General features: G+C 46.3%; 1 protein-coding gene across 1 annotated transcript in view; it reads left to right on the top strand.

Annotated features, from left to right (window-relative positions):
• Positions 1–16,803, top strand: part of EEPD1 (endonuclease/exonuclease/phosphatase family domain containing 1) — a 230,299-nt gene that overhangs the window by 169,365 nt on the left and 44,131 nt on the right. The window contains exon 3 of the mRNA XM_063922503.1: positions 1,851–1,961. Within this exon, the coding sequence (XP_063778573.1) occupies positions 1,851–1,961 (111 nt within the window). The remainder of the gene's footprint in view (positions 1–1,850; positions 1,962–16,803) is intronic.

Raw genomic sequence — 16,803 nt, forward strand, 5'->3', positions numbered from 1 at the left:
CCGCAGAACTGAAAAGAGCGCAGTGCCTCCCATTATAATTATATGGACGTTCTCCTTCTTACAAAGCAGTGTAATGGCCGTAAAATATGCTCTCTCTAACCATTTACCTCACTTATATCCCAAAATAAAGTCTTGTTTCTGTGCTTGTGTACATAAACTTAGGCTGAGCCTCGAGGAATATAAAAGGCAATTATGAAGTGTGGAGGTCATTCCGAGTTGTTCACTCGCAAGGCGATTTTAGCAGAGTTGCTCACGCTAAGCCGCCGCCTACTGGGAGTGAATCTTAGCATCTTAAAATTGCGAACGATGTATTCGCAATATTGCGATTACACACCTCGTAGCAGTTTCTGAGTAGCTTCAGACTTACTCGGCATCTGCGATCAGTTCAGTGCTTGTCGTTCCTGGTTTGACGTCACAAACACTCCCAGCGTTCGCCCAGACACTCCTCCGTTTCTCCGGCCACTCCTGCGTTTTTTCCGTAAACGGTAGCGTTTTTTCCCACACGCCCATAAAACGGCCTGTTTCCGCCCAGTAACACCCATTTCCTGTCAATCACATTACGATCGCCAGACCGATGAAAAAGCCGTGAGTAAAATTCCTAAGTGCATAGCAAATTTACTTGGCGCAGTCGCAGTGCGAACATTGCGCATGTGCATTAAGCAGAAAATCGCTGCGATGCGAAGATTTTTACCGAGCGAACAACTCGGAATGAGGGCCAGTGTGTTTTCTGTTCTTAACTATCCATCTTAGCTTTGCAAATGCAATCCTTAGCGATGCAAATGCAGGATGTGCATACCAGCTCCTTCCTGCATTTGCGATCTGTACATTGTGATGCGGCCGCAGTTCTGACCAACTGAACCTGTAGGCTGAGTAAGCCTGAACTTACTCAGACTAGCAGTCACAGTGCAGCTTGCTAGGCTAAGGAAACTGTGTCTGGGACACAGTCCTTGGCCTCGCCACTCCTGGAATATAGGCTCCTAATATTTGATCTTATTAACTATTGATTGGGACTTGAGGAAAAGGGATTTTTGAGTGTAATTTTTATGATATATAAAACTTTATATGAAATTGTTCATTTCTGTCTATATATTAATTTATAAAAAAATGTGAGGTTTTTTTTTTATCCATTCCATCTGGGATATATATTTACTTTATTTGTGGATAGCGCTTTTATAATATATTTTGTGACTATCTAGATTTGTGTTGTAGTTTAGAATATTCTAGATTTGTGTTGTAGTTTAGAATATTTTTATACATTCCTGGAAATAATTTATTTGGTTTCAGTTTGATTTGTTCATGCATAACATTCAGTTGGTGCCAACATATTTGGTGATACCAGGACAACTTGGGTATGTCACCAACAAATATTGCTATGTGTGATGACCAATAGAGTAAGTACGTACAGATGATAACAGGACGGTATGTGGTTAGCATACCGTTTGTTGGGATCCCGGCTGTTACAATACCACCGCTGGAATCCTGACGGGGGCACCATACTGCTACCGGTATACCGGCTAGGTAGGTGATTCCCCCTCTATGGGTGTCCATGACACCTATAGAGGGAGAATAGAACCTGTGACGAGCGAAGCTTGCCACCGAGCCCGCAAGGGTCTTCATTGCGCTCACCCCCCTGCCGGCATTCTACTGCTCGGTATGCCAATGTCGGTATTCTGACATTCGGCATACCGTGCCGCGGTAAATCATACCGATCCCAATTAAACACGTGAGGGCATATTGTATAGGTTTCATCCTGTAAGATAAGGTTTGCTATGATCATCATTTGTCTTTGGTATGTAGTAAGGGTGTGGGTACACAAGAAACCATAACAAGATCTTTGTTTATATTTACAGTTCTGCTCGGAATTAAACCAACCTTCTCTGCCTAACATTCGTAAGTGGAAAGGAGTGAGAGGATCGTGGAAGTGCATTGTTTCAGAAAAGCCATCGTCCAGCCCAAATGAGGTATGTGACATTCAGATTGCTGGTGAGGCTGCTGTTTTTAGTTCAAGGAAAATTTCCCAGCTGTATGGGAGTTGGTTTTAATTTGTTTTGGCAATCATCACACCAGTGTTATTATTCTGATCAGTTTTTGGCAAAGCTTAGTTATCCGGCTGTTCTTTTCAGAGTCATGTACAGCTGAGCCAGCTTAGGTTTGAAGTGGTGAAATGAATTGTGTGTGTCCATGTGGATTGATCTCCACCCATGTTTTTAACACATACCGTAGGTAATAGTGCAGTAGTAAGCCAGTTAGTGTAGTGTATGTTGCGTGAAGCCACTTCTGTGTTGCAGAACAGTGTCTGTATGCATATGTGCTTATGCAAACGAGTATGATTACAGCACTTACACCTGCGCCTGCAGGTGAGAGATGGGTTATGACAATGTCTATATCGACATCAAATGGTCGACGTGCACATGGTCGTCAGGGTCAAAAGGTTGGCCCGGGTTGAAAGGCCGACACAGAAATGGTCAACACGTGAAAAGGTTGACATGGTTTTTTTATGAGGGGGGTTTTATGTAAAATTTTCCCGTTCCCATTGCATGGTTCGCGAGCTTCGGGCAAGGTGTCTCGCTCTGCTACCACTGCGTTTGACACGGGTTACTATTTCCAATTGTAGTATACGTGGATGGTAAAGTATGAAAGAGTAAAAAAAAAAAAACTAATTTTGACTTTCATGTGTCGACCATTGTCATGTCAGACTTTTGACCACGTCGACCATATGCATGTCGACCATTTGGTGTTGACATATTGCTTGTTGACTGTCGACCTATCATCTGGATACCGAGAGATAGGGGTGGGAAGAGGTGCTTTAGCATACGGCGAGTATATTGCGCCCAACTCTTTATAAATCACATAGGGGCAGATTTATTAAGCCTGGTGAAGTGATAAAGTGAAAGGTGATAAAGCACCAGCCAGTCAGCTCCTAACTGTCATTTTTCAAACCCAGCCTGTGACATGGTAGATAGGAGCTGATTGGCTGGTAATTTATCACCGTGCAATTTATCACTTCACCAGGCTTAATAAATCTGCCCCATAGTACCCAATTCATAATATGACATCAGTCTTACATTTTCTTTTATCCTGTGATTGGAATACAGCTTGTAATTGTGGATGTGGTTAGCATCCCGGTGTTCAGGCTGCCAGTGGTCATGTGACTGACGCCAGAATCCCAACACAATTCAGAATCCAGACGCCGGTACACCGACCACCGACATCCTAAAGGTAAGTATCAGGGTGACGGTTAGGATTAGAGACCAAGGTGGGGGGTGGGAAGGTTTAGGGTTAGGCTCTAGCGGGTGTCTTAGCCCTAGTCACCACCCCTTGGATCTTAGGCCTAGCCGCCACCAAGCCGCCAAGTTAGGGTAGGGGGCAAGGGATGAGTAAAATAAATACCCTGCCCTCTGTTGGCATTCTAATTGTGTGGATGCTGGTGTCGGTCATGTGACTGCCGGCATCTCGAACGCTTGTCTAATGTATCACACTCTGTAAATGTATGTTCTCTGCAGTACTAATTATTAATAGCTAACAAATGCATCTAAGGTCAAGGGCTGGGTTCAGATTTATGGGGGCCTCAGGGAAGTAACTTGGGTGGCCCTTCCACTAAAACTTTAATGTCAAATGGAAGCCTGTGCATGTGTAGATAAGATGTGGTCATGTGACCGGCGCTCGGCGCGCAGATCAGGTATACACCACACTGAATGCCTGCAGGTAATGTTGTAAGGCCTTATCAGAGCAAGCTAGCACAGCTTCTGTATCTGCACCATAAGGAGGATGGTGGATCCCATGTGTACAAAGAAACCAGTAGTTTGTATAGGGCAGTTTCCTAAATCCTTATAAAATAAAGTATGAAAGAGCTCTATTTTCAGCGCACAAAGCTTTAGGCGGGAATGATACACTCAGCCCGCAATCATGTGCCATTCCCAACACTACCCTGTTTGAAGAAAAAATAAGAATTTACTTACCGATAATTCTATTTCTCGTAGTCCGTAGTGGATGCTGGGAACTCCGTAAGGACCATGGGGAATAGCGGCTCCGCAGGAGACTGGGCACATCTAAAGAAAGCTTTAGGACTATCTGGTGTGCACTGGCTCCTCCCCCTATGACCCTCCTCCAAGCCTCAGTTAGGATACTGTGCCCGGACGAGCGTACACAATAAGGAAGGATTTTGAATCCCGGGTAAGACTCATACCAGCCACACCAATCACACCGTATAACTTGTGATCTGAACCCAGTTAACAGTATGATAACAGATGAGCCTCTAGAAAAGATGGCTCACTACAACAATAACCCGATTTAGTTAACAATAACTATGTACAAGTATTGCAGACAATCCGCACTTGGGATGGGCGCCCAGCATCCACTACGGACTACGAGAAATAGAATTATCGGTAAGTAAATTCTTATTTTCTCTGACGTCCTAGTGGATGCTGGGAACTCCGTAAGGACCATGGGGATTATACCAAAGCTCCCAAACGGGCGGGAGAGTGCGGATGACTCTGCAGCACCGAATGAGAGAACTCCAGGTCCTCCTCAGCCAGGGTATTAAATTTGTAGAAATTAGCAAACGTGTTTGCCCCTGACCAAGTAGCTGCTCGGCAAAGTTGTAAAGCCGAGACCCCTCGGGCAGCCGCCCAAGATGAGCCCACCTTCCTTGTGGAATGGGCTTTTACAGATTTTGGTTGTGGCAGGCCTGCCACAGAATGTGCAAGCTGAATTGTACTACAAATCCAACGAGCAATAGTCTGCTTAAAAGCAGGAGCACCCAGCTTGTTTGGTGCATACAGGATAAACAGCGAGTCAGATTTTCTGACTCCAGCCGTCCTGGAAACATATATTTTCAGGGCCCTGACTACGTCCAGCAACTTGGAGTCCTCCAAGTCCCTAGTAGCCGCAGGTACCACAATAGGTTGGTTCACATGAAAAACTGCTACCACCTTAGGAAGGAATTGGGAACGAGTCCTCAATTCCGCCTTATCCATATAAAATACAGATAAGAGCTTTTGACAAAGCCGCCAATTCTGATACACGCCTGGCCGACGCCAAGGCCCACAGCATGAACACTTTCCACGTGAGGTATTATAGCTCCACGGATTTAAGTGGCTCAATTCAATGCGACTTCAGGAAATCCAACACTACGTTGAGATCCCACGGTGCCACTGGAGGCACAAACGGGGGCTGACTATGCAGCACTCCCTTAACAAAAATCTGAACTTCAGGCAGTGAAGCCAGTTCTATTTTGGAAGAAAATCGATAGAGCCGAAATCAGGACCTTAATGGAACCCAATTTTAGGCCCATAGTCACCTCTGACTTGTAGGAAGTGCAGAAATTGACCTAGCTGAAATTCCTCCTTTGGGGCCGTACTGGCCTCACAGCACGCAACATATTTTCGCCATATGCGGTGATAATGGTTTGCGTTCACTTCTTTCCCAGCTTTAAATAGCGTAGGGATAACTTCCTCCGGAATGCCTTTTTCCTTCAGGATCCGGCGTTCAACCGCCATGCCGTCAAATGCAGCCGCGGTAAGTCTTGGAACAGACAGGACCCCTGCTTCAGCAGGTCCTGTCTGAGCTGCAGAGGCCATGGGTCCTCTGAGATCATTTTTTGGAGTTCTGGGTACCAAGCTCTTCTTGGCCCCCCGGAACAATGAGTATAGTTCTTATTCCTCTCCTTCTTATTATTCTCATTACCCTGGGTATGAGAGGCAGAGAAGGGAACACATACACCGACTGGTACACCCACGGTGTTACCAGAGCGTCCACAGCTATCGCCTGAGGGTCCCTTGACCTGGCGCAATATCTTTGTAGCTTTTTGTTGAGGCGGGACGCCCTCCTGTCCACCTGTGGCCCATAGTTCCAGAACATTTATGTGTAGGGAAGTCTCCTGACTTTTCCATAGGCCTTGGAAGTTTCTTCCCTGTGTGACTGCCCCCCAGCCTATGAGCACTCTGCAGTCACCACCACAGCGACACCCTGGCCCTTGGAGACAGGGTTATCCGCCGATGCATCTGAGGATGCGACCCGGACCACTTGTCCAACAGATCCCTTGCATGGGAATTGACGAATGGAAATTCTTCGTAAGAAGCTACCATCTTTTCCAAGGCTCGCGTGCATTGATGCACCGATACCTGTATTTGTATTAGGAGGTCTCCGTCTAGAGACGCCAACTCCTTGGACTTCTCCTCCGGGAGAAACCCATTTTAACCTGTTCTGTGTCCAGAACCATATCCAGGAACAGTAGACGCGTCGTAGGAACCAGCTGCGACTTTGGAATATTCAGAATCCAGCCGTGCTGTTGTAGCACTTCCCGAGATAGTGCTACTCCGACGAACAACTGCTCCCTGGACCTCGCCTTTATAAGGAGATCGTCCAAGTACGGGATAAGTACTTCGGCCATTACCTTGGTAAATACCCTCAGTGCCGGGGACAGACCAACGGCAACGTCTGGAATTGGTAATGACAATCCTGTACCACAATTTTGAGGTACACCTGGTGAAGAGGGTAAATAGGGACATGCAGGTAAGTATCCTTGATGTCCAGTGATACCCTGAAATTTTCCAGGCTTGCAATAATCGCCCTGAGCGATTCCATTTTGAACTTGAACCTTCGTATATAAGTGTTCAAGGATTTCAATTTTAGAATGGGTCTCACCGAACCGTCTGGTTTCGGTACCACAACATTTTGGAATAGTAACCCCGGCCTTGTTTAAGGAGGGGTACCTTGATTTCACCTGCTGGAAGTACAGCTTGTGAATTTCCGCCAGTACTACCTTTCCGAGGGCAGCAGGCAAGGCTGATGTGAAGGCAACGGCGAGGGGGAGTCGTCTCGAACTCCAGCCTGTATCCCTGTGATACTACTTGCAGAACCTAGGGATCCACCTGTGGGCAAGCCCACTGGTCCCTGCAGTTCCCGAGACGCGCCCCCACCGCACCTGTCTCCACCTGTGGAGCCCCAGCGTCATGCGGTGGACTCAGAGGAAGCGAGGGAAGAGATTTGATCCTGGGAACTGGCTGACTGGTGCAGCTTTTTCCTTCTTCCCTTGTCTCTGTGTAGAAAGGAAGCGCCTTTGACCCGCTTGCTTTTCTGAAGCCGAAAGGACTGTACCTGAAAATACGGTGCTTTCTTAGGCTTTTGTGAGGAAACCTGAGGTAAAAAAATTTCTTCCCAGCTGTTGCTGTGGATACGAGGTCCCAGAGACCATCCCCAAACAATTCCTCACCCTTATAAGGCAGAATCTCCATGTGCCTTTTAAATGCAGCATCACCTGTCCACTGCCAGGTTTCTAATACCCTCCTGGCAGAATGGACATTGCATTAATTCTGGATGCCAGCCGGCAAATATCCCTCTGTGCATCCTTTATATATATGACAACGTCTTAAATATGCTCAATGTTAGCAAAACATTATCCCTGTCTTAGCTATTATCTGACAGGGTATCAGACCACGCTGCAGCAGCACTATTTATGCTGAGGTAATAGCAGGCTTCAGTGTATAACCTGAGTGTGTAATTACAGACTTCAGGATCGCCTCCTGCTTTTTATCAGCAGGTTCCTTCAAGGTGACCGTATCCTAAGACGGTAGTGCCACCTTTTGACAAACGTTTGAGCGCCTTATCCACCCCAAGGGATATCTCCCAACGTGACCTATCCTCTGGCGGGAAAGGGTACGCCATCAGTAACTTTTTAGAAATCACCAGTTTCTTATCGGGGGAAACCACGCTTCTTTTCACACTTCATTCATTCATCTGATGGGGGAACAAAACACTGGCTGCTTTTTCTCCCCAAAAATAAAACCCTTTTTATGTGGTACTTGGGTTCATGTCAGAAAATGCGTAACACATTTTTAATTGCCGAAATCATGTAACGGATGTTCCTAGTGGATTGTGTATATGTCTCAACCTCGTCGACACTGGAGTCAGACTCCGTGTCGACATCTGTGTCTGCCATCTGAGGTAACGGGCGTTGTTTGAGCCCCTGATGGCCTTTGAGACGCCTGGGCAGGCGCGGACTGAGCAGCCGGCTGTCCCACAGCTGTTACGTCATCCAGCCTTTTATGTAAGGAGTTGACACTGTCGGTTAATATCTTCCACCTATCCATCCACTCTGGTGTCGGCCCCACAGGGGGCGACATCCCATTTATTGGCCTCCGCTCCGCCTCCACGTATCCAACATGTCGACACAGCCGTACCGACACACAGCACACACACAGGGAATGCTCTGATAGAGGACAGGACCCCACTAGCCCTTTGGGGAGACAGAGGGAGAGTATGCCAGCACACACCAGGGCGCTATATATATATATACAGGGATAACCTTATATAAGTGTTTTTCCCTTTATAGCTGCTGTATTGTTATACTGCGCCTAATTAGTGCCCCCCTCTCTTTTTTAACCCCTTTCTGCAGTGTAGTAACTGCAGGGGAGAGCCAGGGAGCTTCCCTCCAACGGAGCTGTGAGAGAAAATGGCGCCAGTGTGCTGAGGAGATAGGCTCCGCCCCCTTCTCGGCGGCCTTTCTCCCGCTTTTTGTGAAAATCTGGCAGGGGTTAAAATTCATCCATATAGCCCAGGAGCTATGTGTGATGTATTTTTAGCCAGCCAAGGTGTTCCTATTGCTGCTCAGGGCGCCCCCCCCTAGTGCCCTGCACCCTCAGTGACCGGAGTGTGAAGTGTGCTGAGTAACAATGGCGCACAGCTGCAGTGCTGTGCGCTACCTTGTGGAAGACAGGATGTCTTCTGCCGCCGATTTGCCGGACTCTTCTTGCTTCTGGCTCTGTAAGGGGGCCGGCGGCGCAGCTCTGGGACCGAGCTCCAAGGCTGGGCCTGTGAGCGGTCCCTCTGGAGCTAATGGTGTCCAGTAGCCAAGAAGCCCAATCCACTCTGCACGCAGGTGAGTTCGCTTCTTCTCCCCTTAGTCCCTCGATGCAGTGAGCCTGTTGCCAGCAGGTCTCACTGAAAAATAAAAAACCTAAACTAAAACTTTCACTAAGAAGCTCAGGAGAGCCCCTAGTGTGCACCCTTCTCGTTCGGGCACAAAAATCTAACTGAGGCTTGGAGGAGGGTCATAGGGGGAGGAGCCAGTGCACACCAGATAGTCCTAAAGCTTTCTTTAGATGTGCCCAGTCTCCTGCGGAGCCGCTATTCCCCATGGTCCTTACGGAGTTCCCAGCATCCACTAGGACGTCAGAGAAATAAAAAATAAATAAATAAATAATTTAACAAATCAATGAAGCTATCTGTAGTGCTGCATTAGTAAAAATGATGTTGTATTTTTCCTTTATTCTCCCACCATTACTATACAACTAGCCCAGAGGTGGTCAATAAGCATGCTGTGGCATGTATTGCCGACTCATAACTGTATATGTGCACCACCTCACTGGCTGCTCACTAGTCTGCGCCTGCTGGACTATTGGCTTTCCTGTCTAAGGAGGAAATTGACACTGAGGGAGTTGGTGGTGTGGTTTGCAGGAGCTTGGTTACAAGAGGAAGGGATTTACTGGTCAGTGGACTGCTTCCGCTGTCATCCAAAGTTTTTGAACTTGTCACTGACTTCTGATGAATGCGGTCCAGGTGACGTATAAGGGAGGATGTTCCTAGGTGGTTAACGTCCTTACCCCTACTTATTACAGCTTGACAAAGGCAACACATGGCTTGACACCAGTTGTCCGCATTTCTGTTGAAATAATTCCACACCGAAGAGGTGATTTTTTTTGTATTTTGACCAGACATGTCAGTGGCCATATTCGTCCCACGGACAACAGGTGTCTCCCCGGGTGCCTGACTTAAACAAACCACCTCACCATCATAATCCTCCTTGTCAATTTCCTCCACAGCGCCAGCAACACCCATATCCTCATCCTGGTGTACTTCAACAGTGACATCTTCAATTTGACTATCAGGAACTGGACTGCGGGTGCTCCTTCCAGCACTTGCAGGGGGCGTGCAAATGGTGGAAGGCACAACCTCTTCCCGTCCAGTGTTGGGAAGGTCAGGCATCGCAACCGACACAATTGGACTCTCCTTGGGGATTCGTGATTTAGAAGAACGCACAGTTCTTTGCTGTGCTTTTGCCATCTTAACTCTTTTAAGTTTTCTAGCAGGAGGATGAGTGCTTCCATTCTCAGGTGAAGCTGAACCACTAGCCTTGAACATAGGCCAAGGCCTCAGCCGTTCCTTGCCACTCCGTGTCGTAAATGGCACATTGGCAAGTTTACGCTTCTCCTCAGACGATTTTGATTTAGATTTTTGGGTCATTTTACTGAGCTTTATTTTTTGGGATTTTACATGCTCTCTACTATGACATTGGGCATCGGCCTTGGCAGACGACGTTGATGGCATTTCATCGTCTCGGCCATGACTAGTGGCAGCAGCTTCAGCACGAGGTGGAAGTGGATCTTGATCTTTCCCTATTTTACCCTTCACATTTTTGTTCTCCATTTTTTAATGTGTGGAATTATATGCCAGTAATATATCAATAGCAATGGCCTACTACTATATATACTGCGCACAACTGAAATGCACCACAGGTATGGATGGATAGTATACTTGACGACACAGAGGTAGGTAGAGCAGTGGCCTACTGTACCATACTGCTATATATTATATACTGGTGGACAGCAAACTGTGCAAAAGTGAAATGCACCACAGGTATGGATGGACAGTATACTTGACGACACAGAAGTAGGTAGAGCAGTGGCCTACTGTACCGTACTGCTATATATTATATACTGGTGGACAGCAAACTGTGCAAAACTGAAATGCACCACAGGTATGGATGGATAGTATACTTGACGACACAGAGGTAGGTAGAGCAGTGGCCTACTGTACCGTACCGCTATATATTATATACTGGTGGACAGCAAACTGTGCAAAAGTGAAATGCACCACAGGGATGGATGGATAATATACTTGACGACACAGAGGTAGGTAGAGCAGTGGCCTACTGTACCGTACTGCTATATATTATATACTGGTGGACAGCAAACTGTGCAAAACTGAAATGCACCACAGGTATGGATGGATAGTATACTTGACGACACAGAGGTAGGTAGAGCAGTGGCCTACTGTACCGTACTGCTATATAGTATATACTGGTGGTCAGCAAACTGTGCAAAACTTAAATGCACCACAGGTATGGATGGATAGTATACTTGACGACACAGAGGTAGGTAGAGCAGTGGCCTACTGTACCGTACTGCTTTATATTATATACTGGTGGACAGCAAACTGTGCAAAAGTGAAATGCACCACAGGTATGGATGGATAGTATACTTGACGACGCAGAGGTAGGTAGAGCAGTGGCCTACTGTACCGTACTGCTATATCTTATATACTGGTGGACAGCAAACTGTGCAAAACTGAAATGCACCACAGGTATGGATGGATAGTATACTTGACGACACAGAGGTAGGTAGAGCAGTGGCCTACTGTACCGTACTGCTATATAGTATATACTGGTGGTCAGCAAACTGTGCAAAACTTAAATGCACCACAGGTATGGATGGATAGTATACTTGACGACACAGAGGTAGGTAGAGCAGTGGCCTACTGTACCGTACTGCTTTATATTATATACTGGTGGACAGCAAACTGTGCAAAAGTGAAATGCACCACAGGTATGGATGGATAGTATACTTGACGACACAGAGGTAGGTAGAGCAGTGGCCTACTGTACCGTACTGCTATATCTTATATACTGGTGGACAGCAAACTGTGCAAAACTGAAATGCACCACAGGTATGGATGGATAGTATACTTGACGACACAGAGGTAGGTAGAGCAGTGGCCTACTGTACCGTACTGCTATATAGTATATACTGGTGGTCAGCAAACTGTGCAAAACTTAAATGCACCACAGGTATGGATGGATAGTATACTTGACGACACAGAGGTAGGTAGAGCAGTGGCCTACTGTACCGAACTGCTATATATTATATACTGGTGGACAGCAAACTGTGCAAAAGTGAAATGCACCACAGGTATGGATGGATAGTATACTTGACGACGCAGAGGTAGGTAGAGCAGTGGCCTACTGTACCGTACTGCTATATATTATATACTGGTGGACAGCAAACTGTGCAAAACTGAAATGCACCACAGGTATGGATGAATAGTATACTTGACGACACAGAGGTAGGTAGAGCAGTGGCCTACTGTACCGTACTGCTATATAGTATATACTGGTGGTCAGCAAACTGTGCAAAACTGAAATGCACCACAGGTAAGGATGGATAGAATACTTGACGACACAGAGGTAGGTAGAGCAGTGGACTACTGTACCGTACTGCTATATATATAGTTATACTGGTGGTCAGCAAAATTCTGCACTGTCCTCCTACTATATACTACAATGCAGCACAGATATGGAGCGTTTTTCAGGCAGAGAACGTATAATACTGGTGGTCACTGGTCAGCAAAACTCTGCACTGTCCTCCTACTATATAATACTGCTGGTCCCCAGTCCCCACAATAAAGCAATTAGCACACTGAGCACAGATATTTGCAGCACACTGAGCACAGTCAGATATGGAGCGTTTTTCAGGCAGAGAACGTAGATATTTGCACTTGCAGCACACTGAGCACAGATATTTGCAGCACACTGAGCACAGATATTTGCAGCACAATTTGCAGCCCACTGAACATAGAAACTGAGAGGACGCCAGCCACGTCCTCTCACGATCATCTCCAATGCACGAGTGAAAAATGGCGGTGACGCGCGGCTCCTTATATAGAATACGAATCTCGCGAGAATCCGACCGCGGGATGATGGCGTTCGGGCGCGCTCGGTTTAACCGAGCAAGGCGGGAGGATCCGAGTCTGCCTCGGACCCGTGTAAAATGGGTGAAGTTTGGGGGGGTTCGGATCCCGAGGATCCGAACCCGCTCATCACTATTTAATACTGTCTAGTACTCTTAATAGCTGTGTCTGCCAAGTAAAAGGAAGAGCGTCTCTCTCTCCCTCTCTCTCTCTGTCTCTCTCATCTGACCCCTATTCAGCTGTGTTTGCGGAACTGGGTGACTCTGGGTTTCTAACTGAGGGCATTAGCTGGAGTTTCTGTGCGTCAGAGGTAGGCACCTGCTATCAGCGGCCTCACCCACTCCCTTCTATCACCTGAGACCTTTCCCTGTAGCTTCTCTCAGTACTGGGCAGGCTGGTGTCACTGCAGCGGCTGGCGGCTCTCACAGCGGTCTCCTCAGCGGCAGCTCCGCTCTCCATGACGTGTCTCCTCACAGCGGTCTTCTCAGCAGCGGCTCCGCTCTCCACAGCGTGTCTCCTCACAGCGGTCTCCTCAGCAGCGGCTCCACTCTCCACAGTGTGTCTCCTCTCACACACACTGGTGGGAACCCCGCCTTCTATTTTTCCTGCTCTGCCACAGCCAATCAAAACTCCATCAGCCTTCTCACTCCCTCCTCCATTATAAGTAAGTCCAAGGGTCCTAGTGCCTGTCTGCTCACTGGTCCTGCTGGCGTCTCCCAGGCAACAGCAGAAGGGAGTGTTAGCCCCTTCAGCATTAACAGGATGGTTAGTAATCTAAGGGTGCATACACACGGTGAGATTCGGACTTATCCGATTCTCACCGTGCGACAGGGGGCCGGGTCGGCACTTAGCCAGTATCGCAAGCACATAATGAGTGTGCTTGCGATGCTGGCTATGTGCGATGTCAATCCTGACTATCTCTTCTATAGAGATAGTCAGGATTGACTTGCCTGCACAGCCTATTTTTTCGGCCGATGCCGACCGCGCGGGGCCGCGCATCGGCATCGGATCGGGATCGCAAGGTGACAGTCACCTTGCGATCTGCACTATATTTTCTTCCGATTCTGACTATATAGTCAGAATCGGAAGAAAATATCGTACCGTGTGTACACACCTTAAGCTCAGCAAGGGGAAAATTAGGGGCCTGCAATGCATACCCTTTGTAGTACAAATTAAGGGGGTCCAGTTCAGAGTGTCACATCGACATATTGATACTGTCTATTCTTAGTCTGGCAATCGTATGTGTAAGGTTCTGGCACAGAAGGACAATTAGATATAGAAAATCTATACACTACACATTGTTAGAACAAGGTAATACTTTAATAAATATAGATTACACTCTTACCCTTTAGGAGTGAGGAATGTGACATGAATGCTTTGTGGTAAAAGGGTAAGAGTAAAAGGAGAGGATAGCAGAAAAAAGTACTGGTATGAAATGAGGAAAATCCATAAAGAGGCCCAACCTCATTCACCTGCTGAAGGTGACATTCCAGTCTTACTAATTTTGAAGCATATTTAACAGCAATAATAATATTAATGATTAGTCCCAGTGATATTTATAAAAGATGTGAAAATAAATGAGTACACACTGGGGTTGAGGAATACGTATGAAATGCCAGCGGTTATATGACCGATCGTGGCATCCTGACACTGAAAATGCTGACATCGAATCCAGGTGTTGATGCTGAGTGGAACGAAAAATCTGCCTCTTTTATACTGGCACGCCTGCACCAGCCTAAGCGGTACATTTACTAAGCAGTGATAAGATTGGAGAAGTGAGCCAGTGGAGAAGTTGCCCATGGCAACCAATCAGCACTGAAGTAACATCTACAATTTGCATACTATATAATGATACAGAGCTGCTGGTTGGTTGATGGGGAAATTTCTCCACTGGCTCACTCCTCCGCTCTTATCACTGCTTAGTAAATGTACCCCTAAATTTACTAAAGTTTGTCTGAAATCCGATGGATCTCTGTGTACACTGTTGACATTCCATCTACATGCCCTCAATAAATTTAGCCGCTAAGGGCCTGATTTTGATTTGGAAATAAAGTAAGAAAGAGCAAGTAACTGGTCACCTGGGTAAAACCATGCTGCACTGCAGGTAAAATGTGCTGAGAGATTTAGATTTGGGTGGGGTGCATCCTAATCGAAATCTAAATTGCAGTGTCAAAATAAAGCTGTCCAGCGTTTGTGGCCTACATGCAAAAGCAGCCAGTATTTACCCTGCATGCAAAAAATGTATATAGCTGCACCCCTTGCATTGCAAGATGGTTTAACCAGGAGCCTGATTCAGGTCCCGACATTGGGGGTTATTCAGATTTGTTAGTAAACCAAAAATTAGAATCTGGGCCAGAATCAGCCCCCCCCAAATTACACCTATTCTGCAGATGGGGTACAACTCCAAATTGCTCATATATGCAGGTGTTCTGCTACAGAGCATGCAAATACTAATAAAATGCAAGATCTGGCCAACAATGTTCTGTCTAAATAAATGATAACACTCGCTTTAAGGGTGTGTACACACGGTGAGATCCCTGCTATGTTCGATTTTGACTATGAGATTTCCCTTGAACTCCCCCAGAGCCCAGATAGCACAGATTGTACAGATTTTGACTATCTGTGCTTGGGATTTTGTCTATGTATGATTTTGACTAAGTGACAATTTTGACTATACTTTGTACTAGATTGTACACTAGATAGTCAAGATTGACTTGCCTGCACAGTCTATCTAGCCTTACGATACCGACCCCACGGGAGCACGCATCGGGATCGAATCTGTATCGCAAGCTGCCTAACACCTTGAGATATGCACTAACTTTTCATAAGATTTAGACATTTAGGTATATGCAATTGCGGTCGAATTGACGCAAATGTCGAAAAACGGGGCATTTTCGACACAATTTCTTTTTCCGACAATGCAATACAGTACTTTTCGACAAAAAAACGGACGTTTCAGATTCGACCTTTTGAAATTCGACAGTTTTTAAATTCAACATATCTGCAATGGTAAAAATGCGGCTTTTCGACAAAAGTATATTCAATTGAAGAATGTCGATTCGACAACAGTGCTTTTCGACAGTCATTTCGTCAATTTCAGTCCGCCTCATTTTGCTGTCGGAATCTAATAAAAAATTTTAAAAACATGTTTTTTTGTGTGTTTTTTTTATTGCTAATTGCATATCTATTTATATTAGAAGGGATTATGTACTTGGTTTGTCTATTAGGAGACACAAGTATTATTTATATATTTTTTTAAATAATATTTTTTTCTTTTTTTACTGACTAAAATAATATGGAGAGATCAGAGCATGTTTTTTAGTGGGAAGGGGTGGGAATGGGTTAAAAATCACGGAAAAAAATGCGTGGGGTCCCCCCTCCTAAGCATAACCAGCCTCGAGCTCTTCGAGCCGGTCCTGGTTGTAAAAATACGGGGGAAAAATTGACAGGGGATCCCCCGTATTTTTACAACCAGCACCGGGTTCTGCGACCGGTCCTGGTGCAAAAAATATGGGGGACAAAAGACGTGTCCTGTCACAGAGGGTCCCTTCAGCCAATCAGGGAGCGCCACGTCGTGGCACTCTCCTGATTGGCTGTGCGCGTCTGAGCTGTCAGACGCGCATAGCACATACCGCTCCATTATCTTCAATGGTGGGAACTTTGCGGTCAGCTGTGAGGTTACTCGCGCTCCCTGATTGGCTGAAGGGACCCTCTGTGACAGGAGTCACGGGGGGTCTCAGCAGTCGGGGAACGGGGTCCCATGTGTAAACATGGGACCCCTTTCAGTGCGTGGTCCGGGTAATGCGGTTTGTTTTTTTGCCAAGTACGTGGATTACAAAACAGAAGAGGACGGAGCTACACTGGATTTTGGTGAGTATAATTTTATTTTCAGGTACACCGTGGATTCTACTTGGAGAAGTGGACCGAACCTCGTGTCAACATAGGTAAGTATGTGTGTGTCGGTATGCATGTATGTAATAAAGTTTTACTTTCACGGTGTCTGTGTACTGTTTTTATTTGGGTATTTTTTTTGCAGTAGAACTACAGGTACCAGCGGGC

Source organism: Pseudophryne corroboree, chromosome 5, assembly GCF_028390025.1.
Source record: "Pseudophryne corroboree isolate aPseCor3 chromosome 5, aPseCor3.hap2, whole genome shotgun sequence".
In the NCBI taxonomy this organism is placed as follows: domain Eukaryota; kingdom Metazoa; phylum Chordata; class Amphibia; order Anura; family Myobatrachidae; genus Pseudophryne; species Pseudophryne corroboree.